At 54.8% G+C, this 21,642-nt stretch overlaps 1 protein-coding gene across 3 annotated transcripts in view; it reads left to right on the plus strand.

Moving 5' to 3' along the window:
- Positions 1 to 4,734: 4,734 nt before the first annotated feature.
- Positions 4,735 to 21,642, plus strand: part of DOC2B (double C2 domain beta) — a 43,617-nt gene continuing 26,709 nt past the window's right edge. For 2 of the 3 annotated variants that reach the window (XM_074844874.1, XM_074844876.1), the window contains exons 1-3: positions 4,735 to 4,751; positions 4,918 to 5,118; positions 12,166 to 12,708. In XM_074844874.1, coding sequence (XP_074700975.1) covers positions 12,378 to 12,708 — 331 coding nt within the window. In that variant the 5' untranslated portion in view covers positions 4,735 to 4,751; positions 4,918 to 5,118; positions 12,166 to 12,377. Of the gene's footprint in view, positions 4,752 to 4,917; positions 5,119 to 8,528; positions 8,682 to 12,165; positions 12,709 to 21,642 lie in introns of those variants that run through there. The other variant, XM_074844875.1, reaches the window with a different exon arrangement.

A 21,642-nucleotide genomic window follows, 5' to 3' on the forward strand; every position in this document is an offset into this window, starting at 1 on the left:
TTGGTCCTATGTCAGGGATGATTGTCAGGGCGTGGAGGAGCCTTCTGTGCCCCCCCTTGCACAGCTCTGCTGTGGGCTTTGGGGATTTATTCATGGGATGAATAAGACTATCTCTGCGAGGATTTGGGTTAGGGAGTTACTGAGCCTTTGTTTCTATATCACCCCTGTGTATTCCTGCACTCTGATGCTAATTGGTACTACTGTAACATGAATCTTTTTAACACTGATAATGTTTGTGAGTTATTGGATGCTTGGCCTGGACCTGCCTGGGAATTGCAGGCAAAACATCCAGAAGTGCTGCTGTCTCCCCGGCGTTGCCTCCCCGGGTTTGCATCCTGCCTGTATTCATTCTGGCAGCCTCTGTATCACGCTATTTAGCAGATCACTGTTACTGACCTGTCACTGTGGGAGACGGTGGGATTAGGATGATGGAGTGGTTGGAGAGGATAAACAATAATGATGCTACATCGGCGCAGCCCAAGCAATGCCTTTCTCTTTCATGTTTTCTTTTTCCGTCGGTTTGCCATTCAAGTGTAATAAGATCAGTGCAGATAATTTGTGTATTCATACAAAACATAATTTTCCCTCCTGTGCTTTACCAGCTGCACTGCAGTCAGAAAGGCAAATGCGCGCTTTCTTTTGCATGGTTATGAATGGGTGCATCTGTTCCTCGAAGATAGGGAAAGGAGGGTGAAAGCACTGGAAAGGAAGGGAAGAAATCAGATGCAGTCCACTTCATTGCCTCTGTGGAGAGGGAAGCATACAGGAATCAGATTTTTGCAGCATGGGCTCGGTCCCACCCTGATGTATTTAGGAGGTGGGTGACGCACCAGCGTGTGGGAAAGGCAGAGAAAGGGGTTTTGTTCAACGGGAGAACAGCCTGTGGAAGCACAACCACCCTGCAGCGGGGCAGGGTCGCCCAAGGGAGCTCAGCCCCACTTGGTCAGGGTCTGCAAACTGCCATGCAAGGACAGCCAGAGCCGTGCAGGGGGCTGGTCCTGCTCCTCCGCCCGGGGTTCAGCCACGAGGGCCCAGCTGCCTGCTCCTGGTGCTGGCTCTGCTCTTGCCGTGCTGCCTTGTTTCGGCTCCGCGTGGGGCTTGTCTGGGAGTATCAGGGCAAAGGTAGGAGCTTAACTGGGCTGTGCTTGCTCTTCCCTAGCTGGAAATCACAGACACCTTGCTCCCTGGGCTCTTTCCCTTCCTCTGCCAGGGGCTGCATCCCTGAACCTTCGTCTCCGCATCCCCCAGGCTCTGCCTGACAGCCCTTGCTGGAGGTCCAACATCCCCTGTGAAGGCAGGAGGAGGCACAGGGCTAGAGGTTGTACAGCAGTGGACCTAATTTATTGGGCTTTCTTTCCTCCCTCCTTTCTCTTTTCTGAGAGAGGCCCAGTAGAGAGGCAAGGGGAGGGAGGAAAAGGGGTTTAATTTTCTCCTGTTATCTAGTGTCTCCAGCTGTGAGCCATGCTGACAGCCTTGGGCTGATCAAACACTCGAGCAGCCTTGATGCAGCGTCCCATCTACGTGGTCATAAATAATGTAAGTGCTCTGCCCCTGCCTGAGCCCATATCCTGGCAGTAATGTACCAGCACGTTTCCTCCTCCTGTTGTCTTCATGTTGGGCTCCTGCCTTCATTGCTTGTGACACGGAGTCATTAGGCATTAGCAGTTGGCATCGGCACCTAATGACACAATCATGTGCAAACGTATTCTTCCTCCAAGCAGGATTTTTTCAGCCAGAAATTCTGGTGAAATTCTCCCTCTCATTGAGATGGAGTCCCTCTGACCCATCTGCCAGGTTTGTTTCTATTTCTCATGTGCTTTATGAGTGTAAAAGGTTCCAGATATGGAAACTGAGCATGACTTTGGGGTGAAATACAATGCACTTAAAGGATAAAAGTTTGCCAAAACCACTGGGAGCTTCTCAGCTGCCTTCCAGCCAAGGGTCTTGACATGGTTTTTGCAAGTTCAAATGTCCCTATTTAATAGCCTGAGTGGTTAAAGCAGAGATATGCTAAATGCCAGCCTTTGAAGCTGTATGAGGCAGGTGGGAGCCATGCAGGGCAGGGACAGGCCACCTTCCTCACCTTCCTCTGTGCCGCAGCGACAGGGCTGGGCTCTTCTTCGCTGGGGAGGTGCCGTGCAGCCCGGCTGGCGAGGACACGGCTGATCCAGCTGCAGAACGGGACGGGGGCTCATCTGGGCACGATGAGGCTGAGAACGGGGGTCCCCCAGGGTCACATTCCCCCAAGAGAACAATGGCTTGATGCTCCTTTTCTTTCCAGTTTCTTCAGCTGCAGGAAGCGACAAGAAACTAAGTGGATGTGGGTTGGTTTGGGTGAACAGACCCTGAAAATACCAGATGATTTTGTCTGAGCAGCGCTTTTATTTCCATGGCAGCATTGTTATCTGCACCAGCTAAAGGGGGAGAGGGCTGCTCCGTCTCACCGCATTCCAGCAAACTTCCCACCGAGCTCCCCGCAGCATTTGCTGCTCTTGTTGCTGTTGATCGGTTCAGGCATGTTTAATCCCAAGGGCACTTTGGGGTTGAGCTCTTTCCGTCTTGCAGGCCAGTGCTCAGAGATAGGTCACTGTAATTTGCAAAGCTTTCGGTAGTGGCGAGGCTTGTGGTTACTCTGAGTCTTGATGGAAATGGTTTGGACACCGGCAGGCCGGTCCTTTTGTCTGTTTTCATGTCAGCATTTGGAAGGAGCACAGCAGTAATTTCTGGGGCTGGAGATGCCCCGGGAGTGAGCCTGCACATCCTGGTCCTCCTGACTCGTAATTACCAGGCCTGCAAAGGGACTCAATGACTCCCCGTGCAGCTCTAAATTAGAAAAGCACTTAGGGGCACATAGTCAGGCAGCTGCTCCGCTGCCTGCTGAACGCTTCTTGCCCTGTAATGTTGTGGGTGGGCTGCAAGACTCTGCGCTCAGATATTACTGCGCTACTTCAAATCCTGGAGCAGGTTCTGCTGAGGAGGCCAGGAGGGGAAACTGCTTATTTCTTATAGCCGTATAAATCTGATGTTGCCACCAAATTGTTGCAATGCATCTTTGAAGGGTTTTTTGCCTTTCTGTGGCTCACGGTTGCAAAGTCCATATTCCTGTGTTAAGAAATCAGGAATCAAGTAATTGAATCTCTCTCCCCCTTCCTGTAAAATCAAGTAATTGAATCAAAGGTCATGTGATTTTTTTAAAAAAGAGAAAAGAGTTCATTTTGGGTTCTCTCTATTGGCCTCTTAAATTCCAGGCTTTGCAGCCTGCTGGGACTGTGTTATTGAGTTTTTTCACAGCTGTGAATAGGATGGACTTAACTGCTCGTTATCCTGGGACCCAGGAACTGGGCTCTCAAGAGGCAGAAAGAGTCCATGGGGACTGGGAAGGGGACCCTTTTAGCCTGGGTGACCCTGACGCTGAGGCTGGGGGTGTGTTGCTCGTGACCCCTGCAAGGGACTTGACTATCCCAGCTGAGGTGTAACCTGTGTGAGTAAGACCCTGAGGAGGAAAAGTGTTGCTGTTTTGTTGGCATCTGAGTGGCCTGAGGTTGTGCCTGACAGCAGGAGGTGGTCCCTGGGGTTGAGCTGCCAATGGCCGTGACTGGTCACCCAGAAAGCTGCTGAGGATGCAGTTGGACGAGCTTCATTGGGATGCAAATGGATGTAAATTCATGTAAACATATGTCTTGGTGCAGGTATCGGCTGGTGCCCAAATTATGCAAATGTTCTAATCCAATAATGCTAATGTCATGATTATCCAGCAACACGATGTTCATTAATATGGTTCCCTGACTCTTATACCCATCACTGTCAACATGATTACACTGACGCAGAGACTTGCAGTGTCTCTGGCAAGTGGAGCCCGTCTCGGGGAGGAAAGGGGACACCCAGGTCATGGTGGGACTGGGAAGGACCGTTGATCTCCCCGGCAAGGCCCGGAGGTGCCATATGTCCTGGGAAGTCCCCTCCATGTGCCTGGCCAAGGTGCCACTCGGCTGCCACGCTCTCCTCGGGATGCCCTTCCACCCAGAAGCTGACTCGGAGCAGATTTCGTGGTCCTCAAAAGCCTGCAGAGTAGCTAAACGAGGATTTCTTAATATCCATTGCTGTGATCAGATGAACAGGACTAGCAGGGCCATCTAGTGACTCCTCTGGCTGTTTAATGACCTGGGAAGTGCCCCCCTTAGATGGGTATAATTTTAATGTTTGTATCTTGAAACCATATACCTGTCCACCTCTCCCTCCATCTCTCATTTTTTTGGCTGGTGGTTTATCCCTTCTTCTGCAGTTTTGTTTTCCCTGGTTCACTACAGAGCAGGAAAATGCTTGGGCTTCCCCACAATGGAATAAAAAATTTGTCCTGCATCGCCTTGGGTCGGGTGACATAAGGTCAGATGGCTAAACTGCCCGTAGATCTGAGAGGAGAGGGATCCTGCAGGCTGGCTTGCCTTCCTCAATGCTGCCGGTAAAGCTGCTCTCCGGGCAGGAGTCTGTCTGTCTCGGCTGTGGCCTCAATTTCTTTACTGCTAACCCGCAGGTGCCGGTGTAGCCGCTTGCCGGGGCACTGCGGGGCTTCGTCGTCGCCGGCTGCTCCTGCAGCTTCGTGTCGGCTGGCAGCCACGAAGAGCTCAGAGCTGCCTGCCCCGGGGAAGGGCTCAGCGCATCACCCCGCTGCCTCCCCAGCTGGCAGGATTGCTCCCTCAGGTACCTCCTGCGGGTACCTCCACAGGGGTTTTTTGCAGCCTTCAAAAGAACAGGTTTGTCTCTGTGGTGCAGACACGAGCAGCCGTGCCCAGTTCAGGGAAGCTGGGGCTGTTTGCCCCCTCCAGCAGCCTGACCCCATAGTAGAGATAGATTTGCCCTTCTCCTTGCACGACTCCAGGGCCTTTCATTTTGCTCTTTCATTTGTGTTATTTTCTGCAGTGTTGGCGTGATACCCAGATTTGTGGATGGGGCCAGGAAAACACCCTGGCGGCCCCAGCAATCGATGGCCTCGCAGCTCACCGAGTCTGGTTGAGCTTCATGATCCAGGGACGGGCAGGACAACTCCCCGCTGCGCCGGCAGCAGCTGGGAGGAGCAGCAGCCAAGACAGAGCTCCGCCAGCCATTGCAGGGCTGTGACAGGTACATTTACTGCACTAAGTATCAGCACTGTACGGGGGCTTTGGTTGGATTGCTTTTGACAGGATGTCGTTAGCCTGATGTGTATGTGGGAGAGGAGCAGCTATAATGCTCTCTTAATGCAGCCAAATTGCTCTTTAATTCTGCAAAACCAAGATGTTATTTCATGAATCCCCGGAGCTCACTGTGCAGCATCTTGATGCTGCCAGTTATCGGTGGCCTTTTCCCTCTGCTTGCATCCAGCTCCAAATTCTCAGGGCGTGGGGTGGTAGCAGTCCTCCCCTTGCCTCGGCTGCTTTCTGCCCTCTCTTGGCTTTGCGTGTGTTAACTCTGGAAGGTAGTGATGACTCCTGAAATGCCTCCTCCCACCAAAATGTGAGCAGAAAGTCTTATCAATTTCCATGGCAACAGGGCCAGGCCCTAAATGCTGATGTTAACTCTGTTTCTGGACATCTGTGGAGTCTGAAGAGCTGGGTGTGCGGGAGGCAGCAGTGCCCAGCCTGAGTGCAGCTCCCCAGGCCAACACTCGCTGCTTGCCCCAGCCACTGTAGGGTGAGGTGCTGCTGCAGAATAAACATCGGGCTTTGCCCCTGGCTGCCTGGGAAGTCTTGAGAAACGATGTTGTCATCCTCCTGCAGCTGGGAGGCAGTCGGGAAGGGAAGAAGTAAAAGCAGGGTAAAACTACTAAGACAAGTCAGCTGGGTAATCTCAGAGGACATTGACTCCAGCTCGGAAAGGCACTGAGAGCAGATAAAATTAGCCTAATAAGAGTTGATGCTATGCAGAACTCTCCCCTCCCTTGAATGCAAGGGATTGGGACTGCGTTTAACTTACAGGCACATAATGAAGCCAGCGTGATGTGAAAAGGTAACTTTACTTGGCCTTGTGATGGTAAAACCCTGCTAAGGCTCTAGACTTAGAGGGAACCCAAGAACCATAAAGGAAATAAGAGGAAAAAGTCAAAAAAGGCTCATTCCTAAGAAAATATCCCTGAAGAGTGGGCCCTGGACAGCGCTGTGTCCCAAGGTGGGATGTCAGCGAGGGTGAAGCAGGATGCAGGCAGGGAAAGGGTTCATACAGGAGGGTGTTTTGGGGCAGCTTGGAGTCCTGCTTTGCCCAGGGCTGCCCTGGCCCCTCTCTCCTGCAAGTTTTGCTTTCTCTGGTAGGTGCTGACTGCAAGACAGCGCAATGCAGTGGCTATATCGGAGTGGGGAACGTGGCTCAGGTTTCTGTTGAGGGCTGAACCCAAATCACCCCATGTTTCTAACCCAACAGAGTGAGCTGGGTGCTGCCACCTGCCAGCACAGACAACCCACAGTGCCTCCCCTCTCTGCTGCTGGGAGACTCCCAAAAGCAGCTAGACCAGCCCCGGGGATGCAGGTTTGCTTGCGCAGGTTGGATGGGTGTGTGGGATGGGGGTCCCTCTGCTCTTGCCCTGCGTTTGGGGAGCAGCGGGTGCATGGGCCGTGCTTCACAGCTGCAGAGCTGCCCGGTGCCTTGCTGGCAGGCTGCCCTGCCTGCAGGCTGCCCGGCTGCTCCCTGGCCCCACTCGCTTCAGCCTCCGTGTTGAGAGACACATGCAGGCCAGTAATGCTCTGGGGGAGAGCACCCTCCCCTTGTGCACCATTCGGTTGGATTTTCCTCCAGCTTCCCCTTCTCACTGCGCACAGATCCACCCTAGTGAATTCGTGTATATTTAATGTGTTCTCCATACAGCTAATATTTACAGCAACTGATTATCTACTCTGGTTGATTTGCAGGTGAATAGCATGTTGGAAACTGTATGTCGGGGTGTACATGTGCAGCATGTTCCCTTCCCGAACAGGAGGGGTAGGCATTTCACTCCAAAAACCAGTGCATTAAAATTACAAAACAAAACACCAACTATTTTGGGATTCACATCGAAATGGCAACATATGCTACACATTAAACATCAGTCCCTACAGAAAGTTTAGCTATTCTGGGCCCATCCTGAATGGCACTGAAGATGCACAGAGAGCAGATGCCTCCCTACCTCCTCCTGTCCTCTGGGAAGCTCCCTTGCAGGTCCATCTGCGGGTAGCAAAGTGCTGGTGAGGAAGACGCCGTTCACCCTTGCCACTAGTTGGGTGTTTCATAAGGTCTCTGGGAACCTTAAGCAATATTTTGAGGGGAGAGGACCCTTTCTTGCTGGTATTTGCCCTCTGCCTGGCTTTCTGAAATGGTTTGTTTGTGTCTGCTTTGTAATAGAGTGTGGGCTGTATTTTACCACAGTGATTTTGTTCGCAGCTGGTAATTGCTGGTTAAATCTGGTCAAATGATGGTTGTTAGCAGGGCCCGTTTGAGCACAGATAACCTCAGATATTATTTGCACAGAGGAGCAGTGGGAGCCAGGGTGCACTGGGATGTTGGTGCTGCTAGGGAGCCTTAATCAGCACAGCCTGGAGTAAGCCTCTTAGGATTATTTAGCCAAGTTTCCTAGTTATCATTATTATTATTGCTTTATTTAGTAAACGCAAAGGGTGTTTAACCAGGTAGGGTCCACAACACGCTCAACGGGCTCAGTCAAGCCTCCCCAGCAATCAAGGGCAGAGATCTTTCAGAGGAATCAGCCTCATTGCCGGTCACCAGCCAGCAGCCAGCGCCTTGCATGAGCCAAGGAGCACGGCACATGTTGCTTTTCAATTAACCCCCTTCCCATGCGCACAGCCATGCCGGAGCTAAGCTTATTTGAAGAAGAAAGAAATATGTTTCATACCTACCAGCAGAGTGGACTGAAGACAATGTGGGTCCTGAGTCACGCCGAAGGGATGGAGGGGTCTCTTCCAGCAGCACTGGCAGAGCTGGGCTGGCAGCGTGGGTATCCTCTGTTCCTGCTCCTGCTCAACCAGGTTGAGCTGGTGTTACCTGGTGGCACCCTCCCATGCCTAAGGCTGTGGGTATTCATGGTGGCTTAACACAGGCTTAAGAATGGCTGGGAAAAAGCAAAAAGAAAGGTAGGGCTGTGCAGGCTGGTGCTGGTGTGTGTCACCCCTCTGGGTGACTGTCAAACCTCCCTGCTCCCAACCTGCAGTGGGTCCCCCTGAGTTCAAGGGTATGTGAGATCCAGAGGTAGTTCCTCCAAACGGAGGCTGTAATTTGGCATCAGCTCTTCATGTACTCATCAGGCTCGTGTCTTCTTCAGCAGCACTGGCAGAGCAGAGAGTTTCTGTGAGATCGTTTGGGTTTGAGCTGAAAAATATTACATAAAGAACCAGTGGGTCAGTCATCGAATCTCTGGTAAGCGATGGGAATGTGCAGTCCTGCTTGCTGCTGTACTTTCCATTTGGAAAGAAATTGATTAAACTGGAATCAACCCTCATTCTTGTCATTTTAAACATGGAGTAACTGACAGCAGAACTTGATGCTTAGCGTTTGAAACAAATTTGGTTGAAGTGTGTCCTGAGGACAGCCTGTATTTTTGGATGTGTGTTTAATCTGCGTGCTACTGTTTTGTTTGCTGTAGGAATACTCGTTCTGTTTGCACGGATAGCTCCCCGGTCACATAAGGAAGCTGGGCTGCTGCAGGGCTCTGCTCAAGGCACAGGGTGAGTTAGTGGCACAGGCTTTGTTTGGGATGTGCCTAAATCTCTGCTTATGCCCCTTGTTCAGGACAGCATTTAAAGCCTAAGCTGTTCCAGGACAGGATCCTTTTCTGAACCGGGCTGGAGTTGGAATGATGGCTTCTGCATCGCACATCCCAGCTCACATTATGGGATGTTTTTGGTACACCAACCCGTGCCCTCATCAGATGTGAGCACTCTGTTGCACCTCAGAACAAGCCGCTGAAGTGCAATGTCACGTGTGCTGAGCTCAGGATCTTGTCACAACTTGCACGCACCACTGGGAGGAAACGCCGCAGTTGACGGGGGCAATGTGCTCTTCTCCATCATCCCATTCCCGCTTTGATGTTGACTCTGTGATGGCTGCCTTCACCTTTTCTGAAGGATGTCCTCCCTTCCTGCAGGGATGGGGTATCCCCCTGCAGTGTGGATCTGCTCCCTGCCGGGCAGAGCTGTCGGTCCCCCTGCTGAAATCAGCAACATGATGTTTAAATTGTCTGTCTTCCCTCTTGCAGGGCTGGCGAGGAAGCCAGCGTTCCCCCTTCAGGAAGATAAAGGCCACATGTGTGGGCACTGCGGTAGCTCAGAATAACCCCAGCAGAGCAAGGGATCAAACCATGTCACATTCCAGGGCATTAGACAGACGGTGGGAATTAAAAGCTTTACCTGGAAACTGGTTTTGTATCTCCAAGCCCTGCTTTTGTCTTCCAGCCCAACTCTCTATTTTTGTCCCTTTTACCTTCTGTGTTGTCATGCATCATGTTTGCCAGTGCTTGGTGCCTGGTTGTGCAGCCAGCCCCAGCCATGTTTGGGGAGCCCTCAGTAAATATTGGGCTGTGCAGCCTAGGAGGAAACATTCAGGCAGTGTGAGATGGTAGAAGTGTGGTTTATCAAAACCAAGCTGCTCTGGGACTCATTAAAAGCTAAGGAAAGGCTCCAGCTGCTTTCAGTAGTCTTGGGATTGCTCAGAGAATAGAAAATCCCATCTGGGCTATTAGCAGTAAGACTTGTTTTTGTTTCTTTCCGTCTATAATGGTTGGGGACAGGGTCTCCCTTGGGGGCCAGTCCTGCCCTGACAGCAGGGAGGTTTGCCTGCTTCAGCTCTGTCTTTGCTTTTCCCTTAATCTGGTCCCCACGTCATCGGTTGCTCTCTGCGTCCCTGGGTGAGCTCAGCATCTCCCATCGGTGCTGCTGGGCCTTGATCCCAGCTGTGGGCTGTCAGTGGCACGGGGCAGCTTTTGGGGTGCTGTGTGACGCAGGAGGAGGCAGAGCTCAGGGGGCTCACCTTAATTCCCAGAGCCTTGATTTTCTGACCTGTAAAACAATCCTTGTCCATTTGGGTCTTGTGCTCTTTGAGGAAATGTTTGAAATAATGGTGCTTTTGTAATGGTAATAATGACATTAGGTTCTCATACATAACTTAATTTTATTTATTTATTTATTTGCCCTTTCTTAGAGGGAATTACTGCTATTTTCTGGGCATCGGGCCCAATTTTTGCTTCGTTCTGTCTGAGTCCACACCGCATCCTGGATGCTGCACCCAAAGATGGAGCCTGTGCGGATGAGCACATCCAGGCTGCTCCAAACCTGGAGGCAGCTCTTTGTGCCTCCCACGACGTTCCCACCCATCGTCTTGCCACCTGCGAGGTTTTCAGCCTCGACTACACGAGCGTGCATCAGGTGGTGTTTTCATCTGAATTAATATACCAGGAGTCCTTGGGTGCGGGAAGGAGGGTTCAACAGTCTCAGGCTGGATCTGCTGCTGGACCTTGCTGCAAGAGAGCAGTTTGTCTCCTGGCAGAGCAGCACAGATCACCTCTGTGCAATAGGCAGGAGCTGCCTCGAAGCAAAATTATGGCAGAGAGAGGAAGGAGCAGCTGAGCAGTCTCCTGTTCTCCCAGGTCATTAGAGCATCCGTGTGCATCGTGTCTAGGTACAGAGCAATGACAAGTTTGGATGCTTCAGGAGAGTAATGTTTGCTTCCCGGAGAGAAGTAAATTAGGTTAGTTTGCCTCATGTCAGTATATTATGAGTCAGGGGCGTTCATTAACATTTACCAAAATCTGAATGAAAACTTCATTAGACAGATAGGTTGGGTGTCATTTTGCTGAGTTTTGGGGAAAATTCTCCAAAGAATGGAGCTTTATTTTTAATAGACATCTGCATGCCAGCCTGCAGGAGACTGCAGTTCTGTGCACTGATATGGGATCTGTGTGTTGTCAGGTTACCTGGTGGTACTGGCTGTTGTCGGCTTGACGTGGTGGTGGGTGACCAGCACACGCAGTGTGTCCCAGCTTCGTGCCAGACCCACCACGCCTGAGCCAGCAGAAAGTCTGCACTGGGGGAGGGGGGTTACCCCTACAAAATGTTTCAGACACATTTTCCTGGGCAGGGCGAGTTTCTGTGCAGCATTTTGTGCCATGTTCTCACACCATGTCTCTTCTGGCACTCCTTGCTCAAAAGTCCACTTCCAGTAGATTGTGGGACCACAGATTTATCAATTTGAACACAGGAGGAGATTAGGTAAAAACACCAGTTTGAGATCAAACCACAGCTGAGCATTTACCAGGGAGCCTGTGGCAGGCTGCAGGGAGTCTGATCCCTTCCAGGCTGGTGACGGGGCCCTGTCCCTGCCCGGAAAGGTTGCCAGAGGAGTGCTGAGCATGGCCATGCTTGGCTGCGAGCCCCGGCCCAGCCCATCGCTTGCTCCTCTGTGATGCTTTACCTGCTGCATTGCTCTATGCCGGCAGCCACAGGCTGGCTGGGAGAGGCTGTGCCGGCTGAGCCGCGAGCAAGTGCCATGTGTTGCTTCAGTCCCTGGTGCGTTCCCAGCCCCAGAGGCTGCGGGCAGCTCGCCCGGCTGGTGCTGAGCTCCGGAGAGGGCGTTGCTGCGGGCTGGGGCCAACGATGGCAGCGAGGTGCCAAATCTGGGCTGCCCCTGCGAGAGGCGGTGTGGCTGGAGCTGGGAGCGGGCAGCGTGCCACCCGCGCCCCTGCTCAGTATGCAGCAGAGCACCTCCCTGGCACGGCCCCGCAGCGAGCCGGGAGGGCACGGGGGGGGCTGCCGTTGTCCCCGGGGGCTGGGGCAGCCCTGCTTCCCTCCCCGCAGCGCCCCGAGGATGCGACGCAACAAGACAGCGGCTCCTGACCCCGCGCCATGACCTTCCCCCCCTCCGGAGGGGTCTGGCAGGGACTGACCCCGCTTTGACAGGGAGATGGGGTGAAGGGGTGTGGGGAGGTGGCCTTCGACCCAAGTTCTGCTTTGCTCCCGCTGGGCATGGCAGGGCTTTGCTGGGGAAGGGGCAGCGGGCCGGCTGCCCACGCTGGTGGCCGTGTGGCCGGGGCGGCAGGCTGGCCACAGCCCTCATTCCTCCGCTGCTGGGTACCGCTTTGTTGCTAGCTGGTGACATCACCCGAGAGCCCACCCCCTGCCTCTTATCCGTCTCTCCGTCTCGCTCATTTATTCACAGGCAGCGCTGGCAGGATCAGGGGCTGTGCGAGAGCCAGAGCTGGCGGCAGCAGCATGCGTGCGGCATCTGAGGCTCAGGGCGCGAGAACAACGTAAGGTGCCCGCCGGAGCCTCCCCCGTCACCTGCCTCTACCTCCCCCGGCAGAAACTTCACGGCTCCCTCACGCACGGTCCGGGCTTCTCCGGGGGGGCTTGGCACCGACAGCCGCATGCATGACACTCCGAAAAGGAGAGAAAATGACCATAAGTATCCAGGAGCACATGGCTATTGACGTCTGCCCCGGCCCCATCAAACCCATCAAGCAGATCTCCGACTACTTCCCCCGCTTCCCCCGCGGGCTCCCCGCCACCGTCGGCCGCAGCGGCACCCTGCGCTCCGCCGTCAGCCAGCCCTCCGTCAGCCCTGCCGAGGCCCCCCGCGACGAGGACGAGGACGTGGACCAGCTTTTCGGGGCATATGGCACAACGCCCGCTGAGCAGCCGCCCAAGTACCAAGCACCCGAGGAGGTGGTGGACCCCGAGGGCTACGAGTCCGACGACTGCAGTGAGTTCCTAAGTTTCCGTGGGAGTTTGCCGGGTGCTGAGGGCAAGGGCGGGTCTTAGGACTGGTCCCCCATCTTGGTGCCTGAGCTTGGGCGCCCTTCCCGGCTGCCGGCCACGCTGTCCATCCCTGGGGTTATGTGGCAGCAGTGACAACCCTCTGCTCTGGCCGAGGCGGCTGTCACAGCGCTGTCCCTGCGTGGAGGGAGGCCCTGGGAGTGTCCCTGCTGCAGCCAGGCTGGCCGCTGAACCCAAACTAGGGAAGTCTCCCAAGAGCCACCAGTTGCTGTGCTTCGCCGTTGTGGTTGATGCACTTCTCTGCCTCGTCCCTGCTCGCCTCCTTGCCTCCGAAGGCTGCCAGCTGGGCTCAGACCCTTCGGTTAATCTGTCTCGGTGGTGCAGCCTGCTCCAGCCACCCTGCTGATTAGCTGGCGATACGCTCCAGCACCACCCGGCTCCAGATTGGGGAGGTTTGTTCAGAATGACATCTGCCCGGGAAATCTCTGCCCTCTCCCTCGGCAAACTCCGGCGTGTCATTCCTCACCCTCCAGCTGCAGACAGAGCCCTGCATGAGACCAGGGGGTGGCTTTTGAACAGAAAAGGCTTTGGTTCTGGTAGATGCAGGTGTTTGCAGTGAGGTTTAACCCCTCCCCACCCAAAACGTCCTTCCCATCCAGCTTGATGGAGCTCGCAGGCTGCAAAGCAGCTGCTGTCTGGCTCTGCCAGCCACAGTGGCTGGGATAGCATTGCTTTCCTTGAGGTCAGTTAAAGCCCAAGGTCTCAATTCAGCCCAGCCTTTAGATCCTGCAAGGGGCTGAGCACAAAGTTTGAAGCCAGGAGATGCCGGGGAAGGGAGTCAGTGCTGCTGAGCGGTGCTGTGTGCTCGACGTGGGGGAAGGGGAAGGCTGAGCTCCCCCAACGCTGAGCTGTTTATGGCCCAGCGCTGGGCAGGCGGTGGCTTTCCCTGTGCAAAATGTCACAGCCCTGCCTCAGCATCACTCCCTCGCTGCTGGGCGCTGGACTGCTCCCATCTATGCCAGACCCCAGAGCATGACCCCAGGGAGGGCTCCCCAAAGGGCTGTGCTTGCTGCAAGGCAGCACGGCAGCCCCCGTGCCCCCCTCTGCCTGCTGACCACCAGCTACAGCGCCGGGAGAGGCTGGGGCTCTGGCTGCGAGCCCAAAGCGACGCTCCCTCTCTCCCCATCCCCATGTTGGGGTCACGCTCTCTTTGGCGGAGGCGAGAGCTGCTGCGCTCGCAGGGAGAACATCTCTGCTAAGCCGTGTTTATCCCAGCCAGGCAGTTAACAGTGACTTTAACCGGATTTGGGTTATTTGCTGCTCTAATTATTAGATCATCTTTGCTCACCCCGCAATAGAAATGGAAGCAACTGGGCTTCAGGGGCAGAGGTGTGTGCAGGAGCCGAAGCACTCAGGGCCCTGGGGAGCAGCGCTTTCACTGGGTGACTTGTGGGGAAATTGCCCAAGGGGCTGTGTCCTGCATTTAGCCCCACCGGCGATGCTGGAAGCAGCTCGGCTTGGTGCCGGGGGCTGGCGGGTGTTTGTCTCACCCTGGCTGGTGTTAGGAAGAGTGTTTCTTACAGTGTAACAGGTGTCAGGCAAACTGCTGAGGCTGTTCTGCCAGATGTGGTGGGTTTTCAGCTGGCAAAGGCACAGCAGTGCCAGGAGCAGAGCGGGGAGGTGGGACTGCTGGTGTCACGTCTCTGGGGACAGCATAGGATGGCCCCAGCCGCTCTCAGGGCACTGGTTGGCGTAAACGTGCAGGATGAGACTGTCACTCCTCCATGTTTGGCAGCCAAGTCGCAAAGCCAGACGAGGGTTCGCTGGCCCCATTTCCCAGGCAGGGAGCTGGGAGGGGATTTGTGCAGCCTGACTTGAGCCATCGGCTACACTGGGGAGTGTCTTTCATCTCCCCCATGTCCCTGGCAGGTGATTCAGGGCTGCTGCATTAGTCACCTGCACTAAATTTCCCCTAGGGAGCCTGTCTCTGCCTGTACAGCAGGACAGTGTTGGGGTTTAGGTGGTGTCAGTTCCCTTGGTGACACACAGGGTTCAGGGAGTTGACCGGGGTCTCTCGGGATGGTGGTGTCAGAGCCTGGGTACAGCGCCCACGAGTCAAGGTCTTGTTGGGCAGGGACACATCTTGCCCCGCTCCCCAGAGATGCTCCCAGCACAGCCCCAGAGGGAGAGAGATTTTGCCATGGCAGAATCCATCAGGAGGAGGAGGAGGAGAGGACGGTTCCTTCCCGTTTGTCCCACCTGCCTGCCGGTTTCCCTCCTCCAACACCAAAGCGATGGTGCTGGCTGGCCAGGTGGGAGGAGTAGAGCTGCCCCTGCCTGGGGAAATGCAGCATTTGGCTGGGTTTCCCCTACACTCATTCCTGCCCAGGGTGACTTCTCCAGCCTGGTGTTTCTTGGTTTCCAGCAGCACCAGGCTGATGGGTGTCAGGGCCGCGTTGCTCAGTCTCTGCAGGGTGGCATCGGGCAGGGGCTGGACCGGAGCTGCCCCCCTGGCAGGGCTGCAGGCAACGGTGCAGCTAGGTCCTGCCTGCGCCCTGCTGCAGCTCACCTGGGCTGGCTCCCTGCACCACATTTCTTAATCCTTTGCCGAGTGATGCTCCTGACCCCACCAGCAATCTTGGGAGGTGCCTGCGGAGCTGGCAGGAGCTCCCCTCCTGCAGACAACCTCTCCCTGGGATGTGGGCAACCCCAGAGAAGGGCAGCTCTGGGAGAAACATCAGTGTCTGCTCCCATCCAGGCAGGGCAGCCTGACCCAGCGGTTTGGCATCCACAGGGAGCAGGGATGTGTGTGTGTGTGTATGTGTGTGTTTGCTGATTTGGAAAACCAAGAATCCCAGGGCTGCAGGAGACAGGTGGGATCTCTCCAGAGATGGGCAGGACTCAGCCAAGGTGCGATTGGTAGGGTGGGAGGGGACCCACTGACCTGGGCATTTGCCATGGGCAGATGGCACCGGTCGCTGGGCAGGTGATGCAGAGGCTCGAGTTGGTGGCTCTGGGGCATGTGGGGCTGAGGCCAGTGGTTTGGGGCACCGCAGTGCAGCCCTGTGGAGCCGGGAGTGCAGTGCTCAGGGGAGCTGGGGAGGTGCCAAGGAAAACAAGCACGGTCCCTGCGGGGCAGCCGTAAGCAGCCTGTTGAATGCAGCAAGTGGCAGGGAGCAGGCAGGGCCAGGGAGCTGACAGAGCAGATAATGAGCAGAGACGTTGGGGCTGGCCCTGGGAGTGCTGGGAATCACATGGAGCCAGCCTTTCCCATCAGACCTGCCAGCAGCGATGCTGTGAGGATTTGCAGGGTCGTGATCAGCATCCTCTGCCATACCAGGGCCTTTGGGAGACCCTGGGAGAGGGACTCATCGCTGCCCTGTGCCTTCTCTGTCCCACCTCTGCAGGGAGGCTCCGGGACCGGAGCCAAAGCTGCACAGAGCAGGGACTCCTCACGCAGTGGGTTTGTCCCCAACGGAGCTGCTGAGGAGAGGGAATGAGGCAGGAGAGGTGGGGAAATGGGTGTTTGGTGCAAACCCTGCAGAAGGGTGGTTTGGTGCCATTGGCCCAGCGTGAGCATCTGCTGTGAGCGGGGAGGACCAGCTTTGGCGATGGGAAGCAGGGGATTTGCTCCTACTGCCTCGGGACACCCAGTTCTCACCTCATCTTTGGTTCCCCTGGCTGGTCCTCGGTGGCAGCAGCAGTGGCCTGTCCCCTGGGGTCCCCAGCCACCCGGGATGCTTCCAGGGATACTGCCAGGGAAACTTGCTTCACAAGAAAAATAAGCAAATGCCAGCTAGGTGGCAATGTGCCACCTGCAAGGAGCTGGGTCTCGCCTCCCATCTCCCCTGATTCCACACAAATCCGCTGCCCCTCGAGTGGCTGCACTTTCCCCTCCACCGTGAATTTGTACCTGAGGGCTTTTTAAAGGCCTCTGAAATCTCTGCACAAGCAGCACAGAGGTAGAACCGTGGTCCCTCTGAGGGAGCGCTGCCATGGCTGCTCTCGCTGGTGGACAGCACTGGAGGAAGCGGCCATCCTTCTTCCGTAATGTGCAAGCAAGTTTCTAGCCCTTGAAGGAATGTGCCATTCCCCTGAGCTGCTGTTTGGCTTTGGAGTGAGGCTGTGGCTGGCGCTGGAATTTCCTCCCTCCTCTGGATGTGTTTGGCTTTGTGTTTTTGGATGGGGAGGCAGCCCAAGAGCAGGGGGTTGCAGCAGGAGCTGGTGTTTCAGGAAGAGCTGCCCCATACTCTTCCTGCCAGTGCTCTTGGGCTGTTTATATATGTACAAACCCAGCCAATTTTAGAGCGTGCCCAGCTTTATTCACGGGAGGAGCAGGCTCACGAGCTCTCAAGCTGCAGCAGCATAAAAACGACTTCTCCAAACTACAGCTGAGAGGCCTGTCCTGGCGCATGGCTGCTCGTGACGCCTGCTGCAAGCAACGCCACAGAAGTTATTTAGGAAGACTCTCATTTTGAGCAAAGAAGATAATTAGGCAGGCAAAGCCGTCATGCAGATATTAATTACTGGCTGCTTGAAGATGTAAAGAAGAATGAAGGTCTTAAGGGGTGCAGGGTTTGCAAGTCACCTGGAAATGCTTTTGGCCAGACAGGAGGAGGCAGGAGACATGACGAGGGGAAATGTGAAACGATGAGGATATTTACTTCTGAAATGCAGCTCCTTAGCATATGCTGCCACTGCTATTTATAACTTTTGAATCGTCTTTTCAATCCAGATAAGGCCAAAAGAAGTATTTTTTTTACTCAGGAAACTAAACAAACCACTGCTGATTTCAGCAAAGCCTGGAGCGTGATTTTGCCAACTGTACCACGACCCAAGCTGCCTACGCCAAAGAAATGTGATAGGTACCGGGGGCAGTGTCAGACCCGAGGTTTAAGGGCATCATGGAGCTTGTAGCCCTCCCAGGGGAGACACGGGGTGTTCATTATCCGAGGGGACTTTGGATTAGCTTTTGTCTGGTTTCCCGTGGGTTACCCAGCTATTGGGAAGATGCTGGCATGGGGTGAGCTCTCGCCCCTTCCTGCTGGCTGCCCCATCAGTGGTCCAGGCTGAGGCTGCGCATCGGGTGCTCCTGGTCCTCCAAGGAGCTGAAGGGCCTTCAGCCCCTGGAGATGCTCGTTCCCAGGGGGTGGCCATGGCCAGGGACACCCTGAAATGCTGGAGATAAATTCAGGACATGCAGTGAGGCCAGCGCACGAGGGCAAGCAGGGTCTGTCCGGGCATCCTTTGACAGAGTGAGCATAAGAGCCATGGCCTCCAGTGTCTCTGCTAATGAAGGAGCTGTGTGGCTGCTGGTTAACGAGGGGCCCTCCTTTGGCCTGGCTCCCTCCCTCCCCAGCAGCCTGCCCAGCCCTCAGCCCTCCCCTGGTCCCAGCGTGCAGGAGGGGAGCTCCCTGCCCCGCAGCAGCTCCGCCACCCTCATCCCGTCACTGACATCCCTCGCTCCAACACGCTTGAGCCCAAGGGGTTCCCAGATCTTTCATCTCTGTGTTTAACACTGAAGGCAATTTTGGGGTGTTGTTAATTGCGATACTGTATTTCATTAAAGGAAGAGAGAGGGAGAGATTTGAAGGCCATCTCTAAATTGAAATTGCTGAAAGTCTAATTGCTGCTGACATCAGGGACCATTTAGTGCTGTAAAACATAATTGCATCTCTGAACTGTTCTGAGCAGATAAGTGTTCCTCTGAACACTCCTCCTGGAGAAGACAGAAGAGCTGATGAGCATCCATCAACCAGCCTCACAAAGAAACAGCTCCCTACTCCGGAGCTTGCCAGGGGCTGGCGCTGTGTCTCCAAAATGAAGAAATATTAATTGCTGTAGATTTTAAGTGAAAAACCCGTGACGGGGAAGGGCGCAGTTGCAAGAAAGAGAAGTTGTGCTTATTTTTCACTCCTGGTCCTGATGAATTCAGCCACATCTGTGGAGTTCCTGAGGAAGGAAGATCTCCTGCCTGTGTGCTGGATCTGGTCCCTGCTGGGTTTTTGTGTAGGACTGGGAACATCCTTCCCTGCCTGCAGCAACGGACCAGAGCCCCGCGATGCTGCCAACTGGTACCGTGTGTTCCAGGTGCTGACGAGAATGTCTGTGTCCCAGCACGGTGTGCTGCCCCTGGGACGTGTCCCAGCACCTTTCCCAGGACACCTTTTTCATGGAATAGCTCACGGTGACACTGACTTTCAGAAGTGTCCCGTGTCCGCCTGCCTTCACCACCTTCCCCATCTGATGCTGAAACCCGCGCAGTGCCTGTGGCTGTAAGTTCATGCCAGAGGTCAGTGCTACCACCAGACCTGGGGGCTTACAGCTGTCAGGGTCTGCAGCACCTCGACTCAGCACCTTGCAGGATCCATCCCTGACAAGTTGCGCACCCTCTCGCCACGGAGCCACGCGAGTTGTAAGCAGCAGCCCAAGCAGGTCTGTGCACAGACTGGGAGCACTGGGGGTGCTGGAACTGATGGTGCTGTTTTTGGGGGATAACCCTGGGGGCTTTCAGGGGCTCGCTCCCACGTGGGGCAGGGAGTCAGTCCTCGAGCTGCCCTGGTGCTCACTGCCTGCACTGCTCCATCGTGTGCTGGTGGACCTGGACGAGGCACTGTCGCAGGCGGGGAGGCAGGAGCGCATGCAGCCAGCTGCCAAAGCGATCTTCAGCAGCCCTGCTTGGAAATGGCAGGAAATAATTTCTGTTCCTCCCGAGGAGTCATTTACAGACATTTTACATGGGGCTGTAAGTGCACAGAATTACTTGCTGCCTTTCAGGACCTTTAAAATTATCTCCATTGCAGAGGAAAATTAAAGCAACGGAAGAATAGGGACCTATCTTTTATAGTGCATTAAAAAATACCCAGTCTGAAGGTTACTGAACCTGTGCTTTCTGTAAGGGAGAACTAATCCAGACAATCCCCAGCAGTCTTTTTACTGCTCCACTCTGATCTCCCTGGCACAAAATCCTTGAGCAGATTATCTTGGGAGCAGCAATGCTGATAAGCAGAAGGACTTAAGGCTTTTGGACTTCTTTTTAATTAGTTCTATAGTGGTTTTTCTGTGCACACCTCAATTTCTCCCAGTGTAGAGCCTTGCTGGGCTTTCTAATGGCAGTTGTGATGCGAAAGCTTCCCTGACTTTGGAAGGTAAGGAGTCCACTCAATCATCAGTTCCCTCTGCTGCGGCTGTGCCGAAGCTTGTGGGTCCATGCTGCAAGTGCTGGTGACTCTTCCACGCCTTGAGCATCTCTTGGGCTGAGGAGCTCTTCTCCCTGGGGTGTCCCAGGCCACCGAGGGGGTGGATCTGCCACCCTGCGTGGGCCAGGCGAGGGCACGTAGCCTGCAAGGACAGGGGCTGGATAAGGGAGCAGAGCACAGATTTATCACCGCGTTTTGCCTTTCATCCCGCAGGTATAAATAGAAGCTACTTCAGCCTCCTCGTCACCCTGGGCGCTGATGGGAAATGTCAGCAATAAACAATTTCTGCCGACTCCACCAACGAGGGCAGTAGCAGCACTGTGCCAGGATGCCGCGCTGCCCGCGGGCTCCGGGCGTGCTCGCCATATCCCACGGCTAAGCCCAGAGACACATCTGCTGGTTATGCTGGCCTCTGATCATTTTGTGGCCCACTGAATTAATCAAAATGCCCAAAGGTCACTGGGAGAAGAGGCTGCATTCCTGTGCAAGTCAGATTTCTTTTTCCTTTTTAGAGCCTGTGTTAAATGCCAGACCCTGGCTGGCACCTTCCCATCAATCTCTCCCAATTCATAGAGAGGAAGGAGGGTCAGAACCTGCTAATGAGTTCAGCTCTCCTAATGGTTATTTTATCATTGGAGCAGAATAATCGTAATAATAATGATACATCCTGCCTGCTGTCTGGAGAGCGCAAAGCTGCCTTTGTAATGCCTGACAAAGACGTTTATTTATATTTTTTTATTTGCAGCCTGTGTGATTAGAGGGCAGCGTTCAGAATAGCCCAGTCGAGTTAAATACGTCTAGTAATAGCGCTTTGAGGCTAATTGCTGCCCTTTTCTTTTTTAGGCACTCGCTCCCCTAATTAAGAGCACAATCGCGTTGCATCTCAGCTGCGAGGACGGGTGGGGGGGGGAAGCAATCAGAGAAGGGTGATTCGGCTGCTTTGCGGAGGGCCCTGTTTGGAGCCAGCTACTGCAACCCGGAGACTTTGGGCCCAATCCTGCCGGCTGGAGACGGTGGGTCTCCCACAGCCGGGGCTGGATGTGCTGCCAGTGGTTTGCAGGAGGAGTGAGAGCAGTGAGACCCGTGTTGGGGTTTTGGTGTTGGCTCGCTCAGCCGCTCGCTCCATGTGCTCCCCGCTCCGGGAGCGCAGGGCTGGCTCTCCAGCTGGACTGCAGTCCCATGGACGTTCTCACGGAGCTGTTGTGGGCTGCGGGGTGGCTCCCACCCCTGGGTTCAACTGGAGGGCTCCTACCATCAACTCAGGCCCCTGAGCAACCTGGGAGCAGATGGCCGGGGACACGGGCAGCTTGAGCACCAGCCTCGTCCCTGCCTTCGCCGCTGTGCTGAATCCGACGGCGCATCCCCAGGAGGTAACGGAGACTGCGGGGCTGGGACCACGCCGTCGGCACTGTGCTCCCACGGGAGATGTGTCCTCAGCATCCGCCGCCCCGCTGGCTCCTGGCTCTCGCGGCAGCTCTTGTCCTCGGCTCCACAGCGGCATCTTAGTGGCCAAACCCCAAGTTAGCTGATCCCTTTTGTCATCTCCATATGGCTGCGTTTTTAAGCAATTAGCACAACACGTTCCGCTGATGTTTCCACATCCCTCTGCCGAAAGACAGACCCTTCCTTGGGAATTGAGACTCACCATCAACGAAAAAAAAATCCCTGTGGAGAGGAAAACCCCTCCAGGGTTGGTGGAGAGGCAGGGAAGGAGCGTGGCA

The sequence above is a fragment of the Strix aluco genome, chromosome 19 (genome assembly GCF_031877795.1).
Source record: "Strix aluco isolate bStrAlu1 chromosome 19, bStrAlu1.hap1, whole genome shotgun sequence".
Classification (NCBI taxonomy): domain Eukaryota; kingdom Metazoa; phylum Chordata; class Aves; order Strigiformes; family Strigidae; genus Strix; species Strix aluco.